At 40.5% G+C, this 23619-nt stretch overlaps 2 protein-coding genes across 9 annotated transcripts in view; one reads left to right on the forward strand and one right to left on the reverse strand.

The window, feature by feature from the left end:
* Nucleotides 1–2293, reverse strand: part of AAGAB (alpha and gamma adaptin binding protein) — a 60767-nt gene extending 58474 nt beyond the window's left edge. For 2 of the 7 annotated variants that reach the window (XM_045395623.3, XM_045395622.3), the window contains exon 1: nt 2194–2293. In XM_045395623.3, coding sequence (XP_045251558.1) covers nt 2194–2266 — 73 coding nt within the window. In that variant the 5' untranslated portion in view covers nt 2267–2293. Of the gene's footprint in view, nt 1–1858 lie in introns of all 7 variants that reach the window. The other 5 variants (XM_073996114.1, XM_005559882.5, XM_073996113.1 and 2 more) reach the window with 3 other exon arrangements.
* Nucleotides 2294–2439: 146 nt separating this feature from the next.
* Nucleotides 2440–23619, forward strand: part of IQCH (IQ motif containing H) — a 256827-nt gene continuing 235647 nt past the window's right edge. For both annotated transcript variants that reach the window (XM_065547585.2, XM_073996115.1), the window contains exons 1-3: nt 2440–2582; nt 9193–9315; nt 11100–11194. In XM_065547585.2, the coding sequence (XP_065403657.1) occupies nt 2532–2582; nt 9193–9315; nt 11100–11194 (269 nt within the window). In that variant the 5' untranslated portion in view covers nt 2440–2531. The remainder of the gene's footprint in view (nt 2583–9192; nt 9316–11099; nt 11195–23619) is intronic.

The following is a 23619-nucleotide window of genomic DNA, read 5'->3' on the forward strand; positions in this document are numbered from 1 at the left end:
ACTGCACTCCAGCCTAGCCTGGGCTACAGGGTGAGACTCTGTTTAAAAAAAAAAAAAAAAAAGAAATAACTGTGTATCAAATGTAATTACAATTATTTCTTTTTAAGAAACTGCATTGGAAAAACAGACTGGAAAGAAACGTTAGCAGTATTTGTAGTTGGGTAATGAGACTATGGCTATTTTCTTTTCTCTGTATGCTAAATTTTACTTAATAAGTATGCACTAGTTTTACAATGAAACAAAGAAAAAAAGAGAAAGGAAGGAAGAAGGAAGAAAGGAGGGAAGGGAGGAAATGGGAAGGAGCACTGCTTAAAGGTAGCAAAATGGCCTAATTAGACCAGCTAGTTACCACTTAGTTAAATACTATAATTAAGTTTTCACCCTAGCAAGGAACTTTCTAAGTGATCACAAATGTTAACTAAGTCATATAATATCTGCACTGAAGGGGCATCTTACCTAATTCTGTCATTTGACAGGTGTAGCAAAGAAATTATAATTATACAATGCTTTACAGTTTACAAAGTGTGTTCAAAATGTCACATCATCTGTCCTTCAAATACTCCTGAAATAGGCTCATATGCCCCATTTTAAGGATCAGGAAATTGAGGGTTACAGAGATAGTAATGTGCCTTAATAATAATGTCTACGATTTATCAAATGTTTACTACGTGCCAGACTCTGGGTTAAGCACAATCCTGTGAAAATTATCCCTACTTTATAGATAGAAGGTGAAGGGGCCAGGCGCGGTGGTGACTCACATCTGTAATCCCAGTACTTTGGGAGGCCAAGGCAGTTAGATCACTTGAGCCCAGGAGTTCCAGACCAGCCTGGGCAACATGGCCCAACCCCGTATGATGCGGGGGCAGGGGGGCAATTAGCCGGGCATGGTGGCACCCACCTGTAGTCCCAGATACTTGGGAGGCTGAGGTGGGGGGATGGCTTGAGCCCAGGAGGCAGCAGTTGCAGTGAGCTAATGCCACTGCACTCCAGCCTGGGCAGCAGAGTGAGACCCTATCTCAAAATAAAAATTAAAAAAAGGAGAGAAAAGAGAAAGTGAAGGGTAGCCAGGCACAGTGGCTCACGCCTGTAATCTCAGCACTTTGGGAGGCCAAGACAGGAGGATCACTTGAAACCAGGAGTTGGAGACCAGCCTGAGCAACATAGCAAGACCCTGGCTCTACAAAAAATAAAAAAAATAGCCAAGGTTCGTGGTGTGAGCCTGTAGTTCCAGCTACTTGGGAGACTGAGGCCGGAGGATCACTTGAGCCCAGGAGTTCCAGGCTGAAGTGAGCTATGATCGCATCAATGCACTCCAGCCTGGGCGACAGAGCAAGATCCCGTCAACAGAACAGAACAGAACAGAACAGAACAGAGAAAAAGAAAAAGAAAAAGAAAGAAAAGGAAAGGAAAGGAAGAAGAAAGGAAGAAAAGAAGGAAGGTAGGTAGGAAGGTAGATTAGGTGACTTGCTTGAGATCATACAGCTAAGTCACTACTCTGATTCTAAGCCATACACTTAAAACACTTAAAACAGAAGTCTTGAATTACCTATAATTCAACTTCACAGAGCCCTTTAGTAGACGTTGGCTTATGACCCAGTCCCATGTTCTCTCTTTTAAGAGTTACTAAGTCTGACAGCCATTATGAGAGTCTATAAGCAAAAGCACTAGCCCAGTCATACCCAAAAACTCATGTTGGCGGAGAGCCCATGCCTCAGAAGAAAGGCGTGAATAACTAGAGTGCAGGGGACAAAGCTAAGAAGTCTTATAATGTACACATTAAGAAGCAACCAAGAATTCAAAGGAAACACTCCCCAGAGCAGCAAGGATAGCAACATCACGATATCAACAATTCCAGCACCTTACACTCCTGTAACCTAGCGCAATTTCCGCAGAGCCTTCAGGTTCATCTCAACGGATCCTCGCAAAAACCTGTGGGCTGGGCTGGGCAGAGCGGGAAATCAGTCTCACTTTACACAAGAAGCCGAAAGGAACGCAGAAGAGGGCCGGGTGGGCAGAAAAGCACGAGATTAAGAGCCAGAGGCAGCCACCTGGGGTGACTGGGCGCCTCCATTGACTGGAGGAAGAACGCAGGGCCCGCGGCGAGGACAAGGCCCAGAGAGGCCGAGGTGCTGGGTCCGTCGCCCGCCGAGACTCAGGGGCCTTGGAGGTCGGCCCAGGCGCCTATCTACTCACGTTGGACCAGCTGGTCTCCAGAGAAGACGGAGGAGCAGCTGGTGACCAACGCACAGGGTACGCCCGCAGCCATAGCTGCGCTCGCAAGCCGGTTCCGTCTGGCAGCCGCTTCCGCCTTGGACTGCACCATGGCCGCCGGCGCGAGGGGGAGACACGCCGGGGAGGGCGTTCTCGGAATGACCAGGCTGCCCTGACCCCGCCCCCAGGCCCCCTTCCGCTCCCAGCGTGGAACAGGCCAGGCCGCGCGTAGTGTTGCCATGGGGACGAGCGGCCCCGGCTGAAGGTTTCCATGCTTGGAAACCGCGCCTCCGCGGAGGTAGCAATTCCCTGACCTAGCCATGGCTCAGAACACTGAAAACCACGACCCTGTCGGATCCATCTTAATCCAGGTGGGAAACGGGCCTCCCCCGGCCCTGCCCAGCCGTGCCACTTCCGAGCGAGGCCCCGCGCGCCGATTCACGGGCGCTTAGCCATTTGGTGCGCCGTCCCTAGACTGCCTTCTACACGCGAGAGGCTCCCCAAAATGCCCATCCAGACCTTCCCCCACGGCTCAGCGCACTCCCGGTGACTTACCGTGTAGGTTACGCCCCAGAAGTACGACCTTTCTGCCTCTGGGAAAACTCACGCTGAGGCCCCATTTTTAAATGTTACATTCTGAAAAATTTGAACCCATCACGTCGGGAGCGGAGGAGAGACAAATCAGACACTCTAGGAGGTGATAAGAAATTTGGAGACAAATTGAAATATGTGCATTGCTTTTCTTAAACTCCCCAGTTTTTTTAGATCTAAATGTTCCTTGTTGGGGAACACACACACACAGAACAATCAAGATAACTTGGAATGAAAAGATATAACATTTAGAAACTTGGTGAAGGAGCTTTTTAATTTGAGAGGGGAAATGTCAAGAAAGTCTTGTCCAATACAGGACAGTTTGTAACAGTTGCACTAAGATGTTTCTGAAATGATTATGGCATTTTGTTTTCACATTTATGTGAGGTAGCTTTAAGATATTTCCACATATATCATCGGTTTTAACTATCACATATATAATAGCTGCATTTGAGTAAGTCTTGAAGTCATTTGTGTAAGGTCACTCTATCAGGACTGTCACTCAGTCGGTCTGAAGTGGGTCTTATGAAAGGGATCTAATTTTTCTGGCAGAATTTTGATCTCTTACCTCCCATCTAGGAGAGATTTCCCTAAATCTACCTTTTCCCAAATACAAGCCCCTGAACTCACCAATTTCATACACTTCCCCTTTAAGAATCATACCTAAATCTTACCTGATCTTTTATCACCCTCACTTTCACCATCACCGAGCAATGAATTTAACCAAACTGCAAAGTCTGAGGGAACAGTCCCCAAAAAACTGCCCTAACTTCAACACTCATTACCTGCAAGTTTAGAGGTCCCCAGAACCACCTCACTCAGACAAGCTGGGTACAAACTTAGGGGCCCCATCACCACCCTCACATTCAATGATTCACTAGAACTATTCGTAGAACTGAGGAAAGTGCTGTGCTCACACCTCCAGTTTTATTATACTGAAAGCATACAAATTAATCAGCCAAGGGAAGAGATGCATAGGACAGAATCCAGGAGGGGTCCAGACACAGAGCTTTTGGTAATCTTACCCCTGTGGAGTCATGGACATCATTACCTGCATTACTTCCTCCCAGCCACAATATGTGACAATATGCATAGAATATTGCAACTAGAGAAGCTTATCTGAGGCTTTGATGTCCAGAATTTTTACTGGGGCTCAATCTCACACTGCTCTTGTGGTTGACCATTAATCTCCAGCCCCTCCTGAATACTTTTAGTCTCCCGCTGTTCCAGAGGTCTGAGCTGATACAGCATGGATCAAAACACCCATTATAAGTCATGTTGTTAGACTGTCTGGTGGCTAAAGCCCACAGACAAAGACTTTTCTATCAGGCAGGACATCCCAGGGGCCTAGAGATCACCTCCCAGTAGCCAGGGGCAAAGACTGGACCCCTCTTTGGGTAAGGTTAATTCTTTGCTGCACATACCCCCTCTTTTTATAGATTCCAAATAATTAGAATAATAATGGAGACTCTTACCTAGGATACAACATTATAGTAATAGATAACTGTTGACACTGACTTGTGAGATGGGTCAGAAGAGCTAATAGTCATATCCTTGTTGATCTGCACCCCTACTTGTTTAAAAGGATTCCTGTGGACATATCAGGTAAAGGGTTGTGTAGAGGAAGAGAGCCTACCTGTTAACCAGATTATTAAGACTGATTCCTGTATAGTATAAAATTCTATTCTCTACATGTAGAATATGTATAGTGAGGAAATTTGGAAGACTTTCCCTACTTTCCCAATGAATCCTGAGAATTTGTGAGTACGTAGCACCACCCAAATGTGCCAACATGGATTCCACTTCTGTTTGGGGCTATGGTTTATTTCCCTCAGACAGGCTACCAATAATTAGTATGTCTAGTGGAAAGCACTTGATGGCGAGTCAGAATACTGAGATCTGACCATGGCTTTGGCATTCTCACAAGTAGCGACTTTGAGCTAGTCACTTCACCTCTCTGGACGTCTTCCTCTTCCATAGGGACACTTTCCTCTTCCATAGGACATATAGTTTGGATTAGGTTCACTTCTGACTCTAAATTGTCCCAATTTCCCGAAGCTACATCATTTACTGTAAAAGTAGACTTCCTTTCTTGTTAGCCTAGGCAATCAAATTGTTTCTGGCAAATCAGTGAGTGAGTGAGTGTGTGTGTGCTGTAGACTGTAAAGCAGAGGTACTTTAAATTTCGACTTGCTTCACCCTAATATGGTCAGTTAGGTCTGTGTATCAATCAGATATATTAAACAGCTTAGGTGTTGTAGGTATTATTTTTTAGCTCCAGTTTACAGAAGACACTTAAGTACAAAGAAGTAAAGCATCTTGCCCATTGTAATACATCCAGTATGTATTGATCCTTAAATAGGCTATGGCATGTTTATGAAGTAATCTTGAAGAAGTGTGGTAGCGACTCTGGGAACTTTCCAGTCATACTTTGTAAATCTTAGAAGCTTTGTTTTTATGCTTCATTAAAATGTGGTGTATTCTTAACATATCTTTATAAATGCTTGCTTGACCCAAATATTAAACAGGTTTGTGTAACAAATATTACCTGATTTTATGATTCAAAATTAGCTTTTTAATTAAAATCCAGCAATTGTGTTAACACACAAAAAAACAACAATTGTGTGTTAACACTGATCTTGGGAATAAGGGAGCTCAATTGACAGTTGGCTATTTTCATTCTTTCTTATCAACCTCTCTGTCTGATTTGTCAGGTGCATACAATATAAAAATGAATAAAGTTGGCCAGGTGTGGTGGCTCATGCCTGTAATCCCAGAACTTTGGGAGGCTGAGGCGGGTGAATCACTTGAGGTCAGGAGTTCAAGACCAGCCTGGCCAACATGGCAAAACCCTGTCTCTACTAAAAAATACAAAAATTAGCTAAGCATCATGGCAGGCACCTGTAATCCCAACTACTTGGGAGGCTGAGGCAGGGAGAATTACTTGAACCCAGGAGGTGGAGATTGCAGTGAGCCGAGATTGCGCCACTACACTCCAGCCTGGGCAACACAGCTAGACTCCGTGTCAAAAAAAAAAAAAAAAAAAAAAAAAGGCCGAGTGCAGTGGCTCATGTCTGTAATCCCAGCACTTTGGGAGGCTGAGGCGGGCAGATCATCTGAGGTCGGGAGTTTGTAGACCAGCCTGGCCAACATGGTGAAACGCTGTCTCTACTGAAATACAAAAATTAGCCGGGCATGGTGGCAGGCTCCTATAATCCCAGCTACTCAGGAGACTGAGGCAGTAGAATCGCTTGAACCCAGGAGGTGGAGGTTGCAGTGAGCCGAGATCGCGCCATTGCACTCCAGCCTGGGGGACAAGAGTGAGACTTCGTCTCAAAAAAAAAAAAAAAAAATAGAAGAAAGAAGTTAAAGATAATTGAGGTAATGAGAATGACTCAGCCAAACTCTAGCAGAGATGAAGAAAATGGAATTTTATATTGCTTTTGACAGTATAGAGTCTGGTTTCGTGGCTCTTGTAAAGTCTAGAGCAAATCTTTGCTGCATTAAATCTTTCAAGGGCTTCTCATTAAGTAGCTCTGTCCCCAAATTGTCAAAATAATAATCTTTCTCCAAGTAGAAAATTTATGGAAAACAAGGTGTTTGATGATGACAGAGATGATGGATGAGATGTAAAATTTCAATATGGTAGATTTGGATCTATTTGAAGAAAGAACAGAGATTTAGAACTCAATCTCTTTTTCTACCCAAGTCTAGTGTAACTTTTTCTATAGTACTTGTCTTTATTGCAATTATACAAACAGATGAGTGGTTGTTAGAGGGGAGGAGAAAATAACTAGCAAGAAAAGGAAAAACTCTTGAGAAAGATTAGGGAGCAAGTTATTCAATTAACATTTACATAAATTCAATTATTTGAATTGAGTTTCACTAGGTTTTACAATTCAGAAGGGGAGAATTAACATTTGTTCAGTGCCCTCCTATGTGCTTAACACTATACAAAGTACTTACATATTTTTACTCATTTTGTTCTTGCCACTGTTTTGAGATAGCTATTATTATTCCCATTTTACAGATGAGAACACGAAGCCTCTAAGAGACTAAGTAACTTTCCCAAATTCAGTTTAGTAAAGAACGAAGCAGGATTCCAGTTCACATCTGTCAGCACCAAAGCCTATATTGATTCATTTTCATACATATTCCTTTCATTTTCATTCAACAGTTTTAAGTAGAGTAATTCTTTTTTATGTTGGACAAAGAAATTAGAAATTCAGAAAATTTGGATGTATATGGAAGTCATGTGACTAATAAGTGATCGGGCTAGGAATTATATTCAGCTGCCTTTTATTGAGTTCTTGCTATGTACCAAGGCTGTTACATACTATCTCACAACTCTGTCAGGAAGTATCATTGTCCACACAAGGCAGGTGAAAAAAAACAAACCTTTGGCACAGTTTTTACTCCCTCCTGTAGTTGATAGAGATAGTTACAGAAATACACATGGAGCTACAGATACTAGAAGAGGGAAAGTCAAAGGAGGAACCAAAAACTGCAGGCCTAGAAAGGGCCTTGCCCTTGAACTCCCTCTCTCTACTTTCCAAATGTCTCCAGACAATAGATGGCAAATCAGCTTGCAGCAGTAATTTGGACAAAACAATAGAAAGAAGTACATCTTTATCCTTAGTGCTTATAAGCAAGCAGTAGGTATGTTCAAATTTCAATCTGTGAGCTCTGAAGGCCTTACCTGACAATTTGTGCAGAGTACAAATGACCAGATGTGTCTGCCAGACTGTGATGCCCATCAGTGAAAAGATGTAAATTCTGATCTTTTGAATACTTGGCTCCATGGGAACATTTGAGATTAATCAATAACACAGGCTGGATCAGTGTTGAGTCCAGTTATACTAACAGAGAAAAAGTAACTTCTTCAAAATGCCTTTAGCAACCCAATTTGCAGATTGTTATTGGTGTGACTATTGCTGAAACAGGTGTTGGGTTCATAAATTTGCATAACAAAATGTTTTTCTTGTGGCAGCAGCCCATACAATAATTGGTGCCATCTGTATTTATCTGAAATTTGGTTTCTAATATGAATGCAGCGAATCTTGTGCTTTCTAATTTCATAGGGCCCATTTTATTCTGAGGGTGCCTGATGTTGGAGAGATGTTCATCATTTCCAAGGAAAATACAAATTGAAGGAAAAATGTTAAAGTAATAACATATGTTCCTTTTTCTTCAGGGATTATTTTCATTTCTCACTACATAAAACAAAATCAAGGTCACAACACCTACCAAACTACTTCTTCAGAGCAGTAAGTGGGGAAGACCCAGCCTAGGATGGAAAACCAGCAGGCACTGACAACACATTTACAATAGTCTTTTGAAAGACATTGCTTCTGCTACAACTTCTTTGCTGGAAGTTTTTTGTTTTCTTTCCTCTTAACCAATTTGTAGAAATTGGAGTCTGTCACAAACCTCTTATCTCTGACTCAACTCTTTTACCACTTAAGAAAGCAGAAACCATTTGAGTTGCAGTGTTATCTTAAATCTATTTCTAATGGGAGAAGGAAAAACAGAAATAATATGAAAGCATCATTTTTCACAATCTGAGAGACAATAATAGAGCATTCTCAATAAAGAATGCCTTAGAAGGGCCGGGTGCGGTGGCTCAAGCCTGTAATCCCAGCACTTTGGGAGGCCGAGACGGGCGGATCACGAGGTCAGGAGATCGAGAGCATGCTGGCTAACGCGATGAAACCCCGTCTCTACTAAAAAATACAAAAAACTAGCTGGGCCAGGTGGCGGGCGCCTGTAGTCCCAGCTACTCGGGAGGCTGAGGCAGGAGAATGGCGTAAACCCGGGAGGCGGAGCTTGCAGTGAGCTGAGATCCGGCCACTGCACTCCAGCCTGGGCAACAGAGCTAGACTCCGTCTCAAAAAAAAAAAAAAAAAAAAGCCTTAGAACCAGACTGGGCGTGCTGACTCACGCCTGTAATCCCAGCACTTTGGGAGGCTGAGGTGGACAGATCACGAGGACAGGAGTTTGAGACCAGCCTGACCAACATGGTGAAACCCTGTCTCTACTAAAAATACAAAAATTAGCCAGGCGTGGTGGCATGCACCTGTAATCCCAGCTACTCAGGAGGCTGAGGCAGGAGAATCGCTTGAACCTGGGCGGCAGAAGTTATAGTGAGCTGAGATCACACCGTTGCACTCCAGCCTGAGCAACAGAGCGAAACTCCATCTCCCCAAAAAAAAAAAAAAAAAAAAAAAAAAAAGCCTTACAACCATAAAACTGGTCCTTTTCAATCAATACCATAAAATCAGCTTTATGTCTCTACCAATTCAAGTACATTGCCAACCTTTAAGATAAATAACTGCTATAGATGGACTATGTGTGGATTATTTCAGTATTTTTCATTTTTTATACCTCTAGATCCATGAAGACCTTTATCAGTTAAAGGAGGAATTAACAAAATTCTCACCTGAGGAAAAACGAGAGACTCTAGACATTCGGAGTCTTGAAACAGCAATCAAAAGAACTGAAATGGGGTTAAAAGTAAGTAGAGCTTTAGATATTAAATAAAATACTGGAAGGATACAAAGCATCCTCTAGAAAAAAGGAATTGCAGTTCTCATAGAACCCTGCATAATTCTGTAACAAAGCTGAATTTAGGGCAGTCATCAGCATTCTTGTTCTGTTGTTTGTTCTCATGATAATTATTAACTGATTGATTTATATTGTCATATTTCACAAAGAATTTAAGTAGGTTAAATGTAAGATTATGCAGTGACAACTCCTAAAATGTGGTTTTATAAAAATAATTTGGAGTATGAAAAATAATTACTATCACTTGATCTTAACCAAAAGGCCAAGAAGCAATGAAAAATAATTACTGTCAATCCAACAATATACCTGACCAATACATTGCAGATTTTCTGGGATTTACTGAGATTTCACAAGAGAAGAGTTGGCTGGGCACAGTGGTGCAGGCCTGTAATCCCAGCACTTTGGGAGGCCAAGGCAGGCAGATTACTTGAGTCCAGGAGTTTGACATCAGCCTAGGCAACATGGCAAAACCCCATCTCTACAAAAAATTTTTTAAAGAATTAGCCAGGCCTGGTGGCACACGCCTGTAGTCCCAGCTACTCAGGAGGCTGAGGTGGGAGGATCGCTTGAGCCCAGGAAGTCAAGGTTGCAATGAGCCTTGATTGCCCCACTGCATTTCAGCCTGGGCTACCCAGAGTGAGACCCTGTCTCAAAAAAAAAAAAAAATAATAAAATAAATAAATAAATAAAAAATAAGAGTTGACTTTCCCCTAATAGCCTAAATATTTTGAGCTATTTGTTTTTGTAATATGATCATCAAGTGGGTAAAACTAAAGAAATATACCAATATTGGGCCAGAGAAATAAAGTAGATAGGAACTTCATCATTACAAACAGATCTAAGGTCAGGGGAGAATCCAGTTTTCAGACCAGGATAATACTCATTTACGAAACAAGCTAATGGAGTCCATCTTCCAAATAAGATCCATCTCCAGCTTCTAGACCTCTTATTTTCAGTGTCTCTGCTCTTGATTCAGACTTTTAATCTACTCTGTTACCTGCTTTATCTCTCAGCTCCCAAGGCTGTGAGAAATGCGGTATATTTTGTAGCACATCATTGTCATATTACCTGATGATGAGAGGGGCTGGACCCAGCTGGAGTCTTTGGATTGGCTCATTTAAATAATGTTACCTAAAGACCAAATGCTTTCTTTGGATGCTTGCTTGAAGTCCCTATAAGAAAAAGACATTACTCCATGTCTGTATTGCCTAGTAGATTTACCTGGCTAAAAATGCACTGACTATTGTGCACTATTTTATTTGTAAAGAGTGCCATAGAGGCTGGGCAATATAGGGAAACCCTGTCTCTGCAAAAAATAAAAAAATTAGCCAGGCGTGGTGGCGTGTGCCTGTGGTCCCAGCTGCTCAGGAGGCTGAGGTGGAAGGATTGCTTAAGCCCAGGAGGTTGTGGCTGCAGTGAGACATTATGACACCACTGCCCTCCAGCCTGGGCCACAGAGCAAGACCCTGTCTCAAAAAAAAAAAAAAAGAAAAAAAAAAAGAAAGCGTGTGCCACAGGTCACTCCAGCTTTGAGTCTCAGTTTATTATGCTTTCTGCAATAGTTGAAGTAATTTGGCCTTGAGATGCCTAATGATACCTTAGGCATGTAATAATACATAGCATCTTGTGGTTTTGGCTTAATTATAGGATTCAGAGTGTTAACCTAATGAAGTAAATTAGCTGGGTATCTTAAGTCCACAATAATTGCCTAAACTTTGACATTTCTGTAACAGATTCACATTGAGAAGTATTTAAATGTTGTAAACCAGAATGTATTAACGACTGCTGTTAATGATGAGAGCTTATATACTCCCCAGACTTCCAAATGGTAAGTAAAATAGCCATTTAGAGCCCAAAGTAAATAAAATTGAGAAATAACTTTTCTCACTCAAATGAGATGACTATAAAATATAGGCAACATTTTCTTGGCTTTGTTAACATCCTTTCTATTCAGTAGAGATTTTGTGTAAGAAGTTAATGGTAGATCAAGTACAGTGAACATTGTTCAGGTGAGGGATGCATTAAAACCAAGACTGTACCACTAAATAATATCAGGCGGTTTCATCCCTACTGCCTACAAGGCACTTGTATTAGTTATCTATTGTGTAAGAAACTACTCATGTAGTCATTTAGAACAACAAATACAGTTTTTATGGGTCAGGAATCTGGGTACAGTATATACATGGAACAGAATTATACTTGTACCCCTCAAGTTTATGCAGTTTTTAAAAAAGTAAGTTAATGGTAGAATTTGGACTTCAATGAAGTGATTATAGATTATTTCTATTGAGTTCTAATGCTTGACACCGTAACAGTTATTTCAGTGTCCTGGGTTTTGCTGTTACTCTTTGTTGTTGTTATTTTATAGCAAAAGGTATCTAAAATTTAACTTTTAAAGGAAACGTTTTAATGCAAATCAGTTTTCACACTGTTTAGATCATGTGGTGCTTTAGGGTTTTTAGAATGTCTTATGTGCTTGATTATACAGATAATTTTGGTATCCAGGGTAAACAAAAATAAAACTTGCTTGAAATACCTATTATGTGCATCCTAAGAGATGATTTATTAAAATGAGAATCGAGTTAAAAATAAGTGACCTTGCCTTATCTTTGGACTTTTTACACACAGGCCTCCTGAATTTGAATGAATGTAGATTAAGCTTTTGTACTAAACTTAAAAATCCCGTAGCCCTTATTTGTGTTTTATATATGTACCCAGCATACATGAATAATATCAGGCAGTGAAGTAAAGTTTCATAAACAGTGCACAAGAAGTCAAGGAAAGCTGTAGACATAGCCAAGTCAGTACAGGGGAGCAGAGCTTTGGGTGTACATTGGACCTGTCTCCCTTTCTCTACATGAAGGCAGTGCCACAGGTATCTATCATCCTTTGGTAGTGGCAGCCCTTTCCTGGTCTCCCTATTTTTACCTGGACCTCCTTGCACATACAAACATCTGTCATCTCTGTATTCATCACAGTTTCATCCCTACTGCCTGCAAGGCCCTTGTATTAGTTATCTATTGTATAAGAAATTACTCATGTAGTCATTTAGAACAACCCATACTTACAGTTTTTATGGGTCAGGAATCTGGGCACAGGTAAGCTGAGTGCCTCTGACTCAGGGTCTCTCACAAGCTGCAATTTAAGTATTGACTGGGGCAATCTCATCTGAAAACTTGACAGTGGGTGGAAGGGCAGGGAAAGATCTGCTTCCAAGCTCACTCTTATAGTTACTGGCAGGCCTTTGTTCCTCACTATGTGGGTCTCTCTTAAGCTGCCTGAGTATTTCTACAGCATGGCAGCTGGTGACCCAGAAGAGATCCAGAGAGTGGAAAAGAGTGCCCTAGATGGAAGCCACAGTCATTTTCTAACCTGATCTCAGAAGTGATACACTTCTACTCTGTTCTGTTGTTAGAAGTGAGCCAGTAGGTTTAGCCTACATTCAAGGAGAAGGGATTATACAAGGGCATGAATGACAGGGGGTGGGGATCATTGGGGGCCATCTAGAAGGCCAAATACCACTGTACTCCTCTGTTTATCTTCATGATCCAGTTATGGTCCCTCTCTTGCTCTCTCTCTCTCCCTTCCTTCTTCCCTCCCTCCCTCTCCCTCTCCTCCCTCCTTCTCTCACTTTCTCTCTCCCTCCCCACTGTGTGTGTATATGTATCAAGAAGTATCAGATGAATTTGTACTGTGTGCTAGCACTGAGAGAGACAGAGAGAGAGAGAGACGTGATCTTGCTCTGTTGACCAGGCTGGTCTTGAATGCCTGGGGTAAAATGATCCTCCTGTCTGGGCCTCCCAAAGTGCTGGGATTATAGGCATGAGCCACCATGCCCGGCTCCTCTTCTTTATTAAGCTTTTCCTCAACTCTTCAAATGATTTCTGAACGTATGTAGCATTCATACTATACAACTTATTTGTCATACGTCATTTATTACCTTATATTGGTAGTTACTTCTTCATTGCTCTTGAGGACAGTGACAAAGTCTCATGTCTCAGTAGTCCCAGTTTACCATAGTGTCTTGTACACGGTGCAGAGATGGTAATGAACTATGTATGATTTGGTACCTCATATTTCTTAAAATATTGGAAAGAATTATAAGTAACTAACCTCTGCCTTCCTGGAAAATTATTGACATGTGATCTTATGAGGGGAATAGGAGAAAAGTCATTCCAGAATGCTGATCTTGAGCTGGGAACCTGGAGAAGCAGAAAGGTCTGAATGTCCAAGAGATATGGACCTGATGATGCAGGAACACTATTCTTTATAGTATCAACACATTGACCCTCCAGAACTCCACAAACTTCTGGGTGAATCTAAAAACCTATTCTCTTCGCTTCTCCCTTATCTTTACTTTGGCATCCTGAATTAGACTGTCTTTTCTGCCTATATTTAATTCAAGTCAAGAAGTATCAAATGAATTTGTACTGTGTGCCAGCACCATGGCTAGTGCTCTTTGGAATTCAAAAGGTCATTACCTTGAGAACTTTAGAGTCTAGTCAGAGAGACAAACTCAGTGCACGGTGGCACATGGGTAAAAGGTGATATAAGTCTGTCAAGAGATTAGAACCTTGGGAGTTTGATATGGGCTACTCTAGTCTGGAAAGATTTCAAGGGTAAAGTAGTACTTGGGCTCAGGCATGCAGAAAGGAAAAGGGACAGCTTTCTGAGAAGGAAAAATTACCATGAATGAAAAACCACATAGGGAATAAACATGGGAACCCTGTTCATTTGTGAAGACCAGTGAGCTTGGAGATGAGAAATGGGAAAACAATTGAAGAGGTAAAGTGGGGGTAGATTGGGCAAGAGTTTAATACTAGATAATAAAGTTTAAATTCATCTTAGAAAGTAGTAAGCTATTGAAGCCTTTTGTGTCAAACTGTGACATGACAAAAGTGACATTTTATAAAGATTAATCTGAGAATGCTGTATAGAGTGGATGGGAAAGGTTATGGTCTAGAGATAAGAAAATAGTAGATGGATGGCCATAATTACCCACACATTCATTTAGTAACTTATTTATCGTACATTTATTCAGCATTTATTGAGCAGCTGCTATTTACCAAGCAGTATGCTAGATATTGGATATATACTAATTAGACGTAGACCTTGGCCTTGTAACTCAAAGTTTAATCTGAGGTATACAAGCCTGGACAAATATGATGATGAGGGAGTAAAAGGAAAGGTTCGATTTGAGACATTTGGAAAGAATCTCAAAGAACATAAGATTGTAGAAGTAGATTGAGTGAGACTCAGGGATGACCCTAAGATTTGGGATTTGGAACACTGAGAAGATAGAGGAATCATTCATCTAAAATGATAGCTAAGAAGTCAATTTTTTTTTTTTCCTCTCAAGAAATCTTTTTTTTTTTATACTTTAAGTTCTAGGGTACATGTGCACAACATGCAGGTTTGTTACATATATATACATGTGCCATGTTGGTGTGCTGCACCCATTAACTCATCATTTACATTAGGTATATCTCCTAATGCTATCCCTCCCCCCTCCTCCCACCCCACGACAGGCCCCAGTGTGTGATGTTCCCCTTCCTGTGTCCAAGTGTTCTCATTGTTCAATTTCCACCTATGAGTGAGAACATGCGGTGTTTGGTTTTCTGTCCTTGCGATAGTTTGGTGAGAACGATGGTTTCCAGCTTCATCCATGTCCCTACAAAGGACACGAACTCATCCTTTTTTATGGCTGCATAGTATTCCATAGTGTATATGTGCCACATTTTCTTAATCCATTCTATCACTGATGGGCGTTTGGGTTGGTTCCAAGTCTTTACTATTGTGAATAGTGCCACAATAAACATACATGTGCATGTGTCTTTATAGCAGCATGATTTATAATCCTTTGGGTATATCCCCAGTAATGGGATGGCTGGGTCAAATGGTATTTCTAGTTCTAGATCCTTGAGGAATCGCCACACTGTCTTCCACAATGGTTGAACTAGTTTACAGTCCCACAAACAGTGTAAAAATGTTCCTGTTTCTCCACATCCTCTCCAGCACCTGTTGTTTCCTGACTTTTTAATGATCACCATTCTAACTGGTGTGAGATGGTATCTCATTGTGGTTTTGATTTGCATTTCTCTGATGGCGAGTGATGATGAGCATTTTTTCATGTGTCTGTTGGCTGCATAAATGTCTTAAAGAGAAGTCAATTTGAGGAGGAAAGAGCAAAGTTTTGTTTTTGACTTTGGAATAATGTTACTTGGAACTTTCTAATGCAGATGGAACTTGATTTGGGAGACAATGAAGCAGGAGATAAGCAGTTTCAAGTTTTAAGACCCAGTAGGTTGAGATGAGGAGCTAAGATCAGAGAAATAGATAGGGCTACATGCCAGTTTTGAAAAAGTCTTGGAAACAAGCAGACCAGAAGTCAGATAAACAAAGGTACATTTGTATAGCATGTTATTACAGTGTACTTTTATATATTAATACATGATCTCAAATAATCCTTACAACAACGCTGTGATATTAGTGTTATTACTATGCACACTTTATAGATGAGGAAACTAATATTGAATAAATTGCACAAGATCACAAGGCCAAGAAGTCTAAAGGAATTCTAATGAAGTCCAATCTTTTTGTTCAAAGTGCATTGTCTTTTCTGTAATGGCAATGAAAGATAGTATGATGGTATTTGCAGTTATTTTCAATATTTTAAAAATTCTTTAAAGAAATCATGATTAGTAGGCTGGACACAGTGGCTCACCCCTGTAATCCCAGGACTTTGGAAGGCCAAGGAGGGTGGATCACCTAAGGCCAGGAGTTCCAGACCAGCCTGGCCAACATGGTGAAATCCCATTTCTACTAAAAAAAAAATACAAAAATTAGGCTGGGCGTGGTGGCTCATGCCTGTAATCCCAGCACTTTGGGAGGCCAAGACAGGTGGATCATAAGGTCAGGAGATCAAGACCATCTGGCTAACATGGTGAAACCCCTTCGCTACTAAAAATACAAAAAAAAAAAAAAAATTAGCTGGGCATGGTGGTGGGTGCCTGTAGTCCCAGCTACTCGGGAGGCGGAGGCAGGAGAATGACGTGAACCCAGGAGGTGGCGGTTGCAGTGAGCTGAGATCGTTCCACTGCACTCCAGCCTGGGCGACAGAGCAAGACTCTGTCTCAAAAAAAAAAAAAAAAAACCCCAAAAAAATTAGCCGGGTGCTGTGGCATGCCCCTATAGTCCTGGCTACTCCAGAGGCTGAGGCAGAAGAATTGTTTGAGTCCAGGAGGTGGAGGCTGCAGTGAGAGATCCCGCCACTGCATTCCAGAGAGATCCTGCCACTGCATTCCAGCTTGGGCAACAGAAGGAGGCTCTGTCTCCAAAAATAAAAAAAGAAAAGAAAAAAGAAATCATGATTAGGCTAACTAAAATTTCAAAAATAGGCTCTTGATTTAAACAATTCAATGAGTTGAAATGTGCTAGTTCATACTAATTAAACACTTTAGTTTGTGGTTATTTATATCCTTAATTTTTAAATTTAGAACTAAAACTGTGACTTGCAAATAGGTTAATATACATAATCTTAAAACAATGAATCTATAGGGAAAATAATAAGAGGGATTCTTGGAGAAGAAAATATTAGAAGTTACCTTACCAACTTAAAATATTGGCTCTTAGTTTGAATTCAAGAGAGCCTAGCAAGGCAAAGTGCATTGCCTGTATAGTTGGCAGCCAAGAGGCCTATAGCAGATGGAGAAGGTGTGTCATCAAAGGATCAAGCATACAAGCAGCAAGTAAGAAAGCCTCAGAATGGAAGGGATGGGGAAAAACAAACAGGAGAAGAGCTGTCACCAATTCTAATGAAAGAATCCAATACTCAAGTTCTACTGTCTCTATCTTCCTCTTTATCCTTTCATCTTGACAGAGAACCAGGAGTCTGGACTGTAGATTGTCAGGTTATGATAGCTGAAAAGAGCTACCTAGGTAGCAATTGCAGCTACAGAGAACAAAACAGAAAGTATCTGGCAGAAATCTTTTCGTATACAGTTCTCTTTTGCCAAGGAGTGCCTTTGCTCCTTACTAGGGTCTGGAAGAGTGAAGGAAGACTTTGACTGGGGCATGGAGTTAGTTCCCAGAAGTGCTACTTGGATCATATCTTTCCTATTCAGTACAGTAGTATAATCATTGGCCTTCTTACCAGGAAGATGGGGAGCCTGTCAAGTTTGTATGGGCACTATAAGCCTGGAGGAGTGGCATGAGCATCTCTCAGTCCTAGCTGTGAATGTGTAGGGCTAAAGTGGCATGCCATCAGAAATGAAATGAGATGGGCCAAGGTTAAACAAAATAACCGGAGAAAAATCCAAACTGGGTCTTCAAAGTAAACAAGCAGGTCCTGAGAGTCAAAATGAAAGTCATAACATGTGTCTCAGGGAAGGAGAGAAGCAACAGCAGTAGATGGGAATAGAGAGAAACAGGAGAATCCCGGAGATGGGAGACTATGGCCCGTGACTGACATTTTCTCTGCCCCCAATCATACCTGGTTCTGCACTTGCCCCAAGACACTGTCATGAATAGACTTGGCTTCAGAGTCTGGCATGGACTGCTAGGAGATTATATCCAAAGCAGGTTACAGAGCCTAGAATTTCTTCAAGTTCTCATGCCTAGAAGGAGGAGATGGGACAATTCATGGCATTTTTCTTCTAAGATTCCTTAACAAAGTCCTTAGACTACCCAAGTAGGAAGGTGTTTTTCATTTACCAATGGCACCATTCACTGAAGAGTGGGATGCTTAGTCACAATCTTGATCAGGGGGTCAAATAGGAGACTTAACTTTCTCTAAGTTTTGAAGTGGGACAGAAGCAGGACCTGGCCTTTTATCGACATAGCCATAGGTCAAAGGATTTGGGCATATATTTGTGATATGTGTATATTTATTTATAAATTATATATTTTTATTATATATAGTGAATACATTATAAAATGTACTAACATAAATTTTTAGTAAGACAAATATGAAATAAGTATATTTAAAATTTTTAAAAATTGTATGAATAGTACAAAACTTTTAGTTCTTGCTAATAGTGTTCATTAACTATAATGTTCTGGTTGCTTAATCTTGTTAATTATGATGGCTTTATACCAGCTGTAATTAATATCTCAAGACATCATACTCTATACTTAGGTGAGGTTTAGCACTGATGATAGGTGTAAGTCCATAATTTCAGTTAGTCTTCTGGATAATTTCTAAGTTTTGGGGTTCTTTGGCTGACTTTTCTTAAGTTGGATTGGATCATCATCATTTTTACTTTCTAATGTGGGTGAAGAAAAAAAGCTCATGCTGAGAGTAAAAATGTCAACTCTCATTTTCTTGTTCATGGATGCTTATCGTTATCTTCAAAATACAGTGTGCTTTTTGCAGAAAGCCTTAGGACACGTCCGTTTTTTCAGTCTTAGCACACTTGAAATTAAATAACACAATTCATAAACCCACTGCATGAGTAAATTACAGTCCATTCTAATGCGCTGAGAGCAAACGCACCAGTGCTGGTCCACTGTTTTGTGGTTTGGAGACTCCACTCTCAGGTTGCCTTCAGAGCTGCAAGGGACGTTACCACATGAGGGATCGAGTGACAGGCTGAATATTGAATGGTAGTACAAAGTAGTTTTTTATTTATTTCTTTTTAAATGTAAATAGACGTTCTTATACTTTCCTCACATGACCAATGGCATCATCTTATGTATCACCCGGGATGTGGGTACTGTATTTGAGAGACAACAGGTCTAGAGTGATGGTTCTCAAACTTTATTTGCAGTTTTCTTTCACTGGCTCTCAGGAGGGCATCCTAGAATCTGCATTTTAACAAACATTCTTGGTATTTCTAATGCAGATGATTTGTCCTAGGAATCTCTGAGATGAGCATGACTGCCTGGAACCAATATTTTTTTGGACACATAGAGGGCCTTTCTCTGTATGATTGAGAGCTTGGTCCTGGACATTCTACTACCCGGTTGCTGTGAAGGATTGGAGTACCTCTTGCACTAGGATTGAGCCAGGACTGGAACCCGGCAGTCAGGCTAGCAGGAACTGCCAGTGCCTGCTCAAACTGTGAGGCTGATGGAGTATCAGAGGCCAAAAGTCCCAGGGCAGCAACTCCTTCTGAGAGGGAAGGCATATAATGACTGCAGATCTCTGTTTGTTCCTTTGACAGCAGAGCACAGTTCCTATGAGTAACTGAGAATCAACATTGTTTAGGTATGGGGCTTCACTTTATCTATGGAAACCCAGGAAATAGGGAGAGTTCATTCCAAATGAATACTATCCATGGACACACCTTGAAAAAGGATTTAGAACAGAGAGGCAATAATGATCCTCTTCATTAATATTTTCATAACACCCTTGACAGTTTGCAAAGGACTTTCTTTAAACTTACAAGGTAAATATTTACTCTTTCTTTTTAAAGATGAGGAAACTGAGGCTCAGAGAGTTTATGTAAACCAGTCCTAGATCACATGCATAATCACTGATGAGGCTGGAATCCTAATCAAATATCTACAACCTAGCACTCTTTGCTCCATACCTGCCTGAAAATCAGAAAGCCTAATTTTCACAAAAGATAGTTTTCCTTTTTAGCCAGCATTGCCTAGGGGAAAATCTGGTAGTTTTGCCTGGTAGAGGCAAACCAGTAGGTACACAAAGTGATGATAGCGAATGCCAGCAAATGCAAGATTCTCCTAGCAGTAATCTTGAAACAATGATAAGGACATTATCAGAAGAGTTCAAAGTGCTTTTGTATTGTTTTCAAAATAGGTTTCACTTTATCCACACTTTGGCAATGATTTTTCTTTTATGTCAAAGTATAGTTCCTCCTCTTACCATTGCTGGCTTTCATAAATTTTATTACTTGTGATATTTGCTCACACTGTTCTTAATGACCATGCTTTGCTTATTGACACTAGGAGGGTGACTGCCATCTGTACCAGCACTATCAGAACTGCACAGAAATCTTCATTTTTTGCTTGCTCTGTTGTGCTACTATTTGGGGGGGAGGGGGAAGAAAGAAACAAGAACAAAGCAAGTAATAGTGAGAAAAAGTGAGGGTAACAGGTTTTTGTTCAATGGTGAGTGTAGATTAGAAGGTGTCTTGTCATTCAATTATTGAAACACCATGGATCCTATCTATTCTGGGTTGTTCCAGTACAGTTATATATGATATTGACCACATTCTAGTCACAAACACACACACACACACACACACACACACACACACAGAGAAAGAGAGAGAGAGAGAGAGAGAGAGAGAGAGAGAAAGCATGCATAACAAGATGTTAACACTTGGTAATCTATGTGAGGGGCATTCACATGCTCGCTGTCCTTTCCATTTTTCTTTGGGTTTGAAACTTTTTAAAATAAAAAACAAACTTTTAAAACAGAATTACAAAATAAAACATAACAACAAACTGGAAAAATATTTGCAACAGAAATGACACAAAAATTGCTAAGATTCTTAAATACAAAGTACACTTGCCAAAAAAAAAAAAAAAAAGCAACTAAAAACCCAACACTTGATATAGACAGAAGGGCATCAACAGACCACTCACAGAGATAGAAATGCAAGTAACGAGTAAGCATGTGGAAAGTGTTTAATGCCACTGGTAACTGATGAAACACAAACGAAACAAAAATGTTTCATCTTACAGATAAACCAGAGAAATGCAAATCAAACAATATATTACTATTTTTTCTTCAAAAATAAGCAAAACAAATTAATTTAAACCACCGTAATACTCAGTGCTGATGAAGGTATAGCAAATGGGCATACTTTTATCCTTCTGGTGGAAGTGTACATTAGCACCCAGTTCTTTCTTCATTCAGTTTATTATTTTGTTGATACATAATAGTCGTATATATTTTCAAGGTACATGTGATAATTTGATACATTCTTATAATGTGTAAAGATGAAATCAGGGTAATTGGATTTTCCATCATCTTAAATACTTATTTTTTCTTTAAGCTAGAAACATGCAAATTATCTTCTAGGCATTTTGAAATGTACAGTAGAGTAGTGTTAACTATAGTCACCTGGCGGGGCGCGGTGGCTCAAGCCTGTAATCCCAGCACTTTGGGAGGCCGAGACGGGCGGATCACGAGGTCAGGAGTTCGAGACCATCCTGGTAACACGGTAACACGGTGAAACCCCGTCTCTACTAAAAAATACAAAAAACTAGCCGGGCGAGGCGGCGGGCGCCTGTAGTCCCGGCTACTCGGGAGGCTGAGGCAGGAGAATGGCGTAAAAACCCGGGAGGCAGAGCTTGCAGTGAGCTGAGATCTGGCCACTGCACTCCAGCCTGGGCGACACAGCGAGACTCCGTCTCAAAAAAAAAAAAAAAAAAAACAACTATAGTCACCCTACTGATCTGTAAAACCTAGGTTTTATTTCTTCTCTCTAACTGTATATTATACCCATTAATCAACCTCTCTTCAACACCCCTTGTCCCTCTCCTCCTGCCCTCTGGTAACCACCAATCTACTCTCTATATTCATGAGATCCACTTTTTTTTTTAAGCTCACACATGTGAGAACAGGAGATATATTTGTCTTTGTGTACTTGACTTATTTCACTCAACATAATGACCTCTAGTTCCATCCATGTTGCTGTGAGTGACATGATTCCTTTGTTTTTTATGGTTAAATAATATTCCATTGTGTATATATACCACGTTTTCTTTATCCATTCATCCATTGATGGGCACTTAGGTTGATTCCAAGTTTTGTTTATTGTGAATAATGCTGCAATAAACATGGGAATGGAAATCTCTCTTCAATATATTGACTTCCTTTCTTTTGGATATATACCCAGTAGTGTGATGGCTGGGTCTTATGGTAGTTCTATTTTTAGTTTTTTGATGCACCTCCATACTGTTTTCCATAGTGGGTATACTTTACTGAATTCATTAATCAGTTCTAACAGTTTTTGGTGGTGTCTTTAGGTTTTTCTAAATATAAAATCATGTTGTCTGTGAACAAAGCTAATTTGACTTCTTCCTTTCCAATTTGGATGCCTTTCTTTCTTTCTCTTGCCTAATTGCTCTGGTCAGGATTTCCAGTATTATATGGAATAAACGTTGTGAAAGTGGGCATCCTTGTCTTATTCCAGATCCTAGAGGAAGGGCATCCAGTTTCTCCCTGTTCAGTATGATGTTGGCTATGGGTTTGTCATATATGGCCTTTATTATTTTCAGGTATGTTCCATCTATACCCAGTTTGCTGAAGGGTTTTTTTTTTTTTTTTTTTTTTTTTAATCATGAAGGGATACTATGGTTTGTTTGGCTCCACCAAGTTTCATGTTGAAAGTTGATCCCCAATGTTAGAGGTGAAACCTGATGGAAGGTGTTTGGATTGTGGGGGTGGATGCCTCATGAAGGGATTGGTGCCATTATCATGGGAGTGAGTGAATTCTACTCTTAGTCTCCATGGGAACTGATTGTTGAAAAGAGACAGGCACCTCTTCCTCTGTCTTGCTGCTTCTCTCACCATGTGATCTCTATGTACTGGCTCCCCTTACCTTCTACCATAAATGGAACCAGCTCGAAGCCCTGACCAGAAGCAGATGCTAGCACTATGTTTCTTTTATAGCCTGCAGAAGCATGAGCCAAATAAATCTGTTTTTTAAAAAATTACCCAGCCTCAGGTATTCCTTTATAGCAACACAAACAGAATAAGACAAGGGATGTTGAATCTTATCAGATGCCTTTTAGCATCTATTGGAATGATATACTTGGGTGCTCCAGTGTTGGGGGCATTGACACTTATAATTGTTCTATCTGCTTGTTGAATTGACTCCTTTAATGATATAATGACCTTCTTTGACTCTTTTTACAGTCTTTGACTTGTAGTCCATTTTATCTATGTACAATTACTCCCCTTTTTGAGTTTCCAGTTGCATGGAATATCAACTCCATGTCTTTACTTTCAGTCTGTGTCTTTATAGTTGAGGTGGGTTTCTTGCAGGCAGCATATAGTTGGGTATTGTTTCTTTTATCCATTCAGCCGCACTGTGTTTTTTAATTGAAGAACTAAATCCATTTACATTCAGTCTTATTATTGCTAAGTAAAGACTTACTATTACCATTTTGTTGCTTGTTTTCTGGTTGTTTTATAAATTCTCTCTTCCTTTCTTACTGTCTTTCATTGTGGTTAGATTATTTTTCTCTGGTAGTATGTTTTAATTCATTGCTTTTTAATTTATTTTTAGTTACTTAATTTATTTTTTTGTTGCCCAGGCTGGAGTGCAGTGTCAC

This window comes from Macaca fascicularis, chromosome 7, assembly GCF_037993035.2.
Source record: "Macaca fascicularis isolate 582-1 chromosome 7, T2T-MFA8v1.1".
Taxonomy (NCBI): Eukaryota; Metazoa; Chordata; class Mammalia; order Primates; family Cercopithecidae; genus Macaca; species Macaca fascicularis.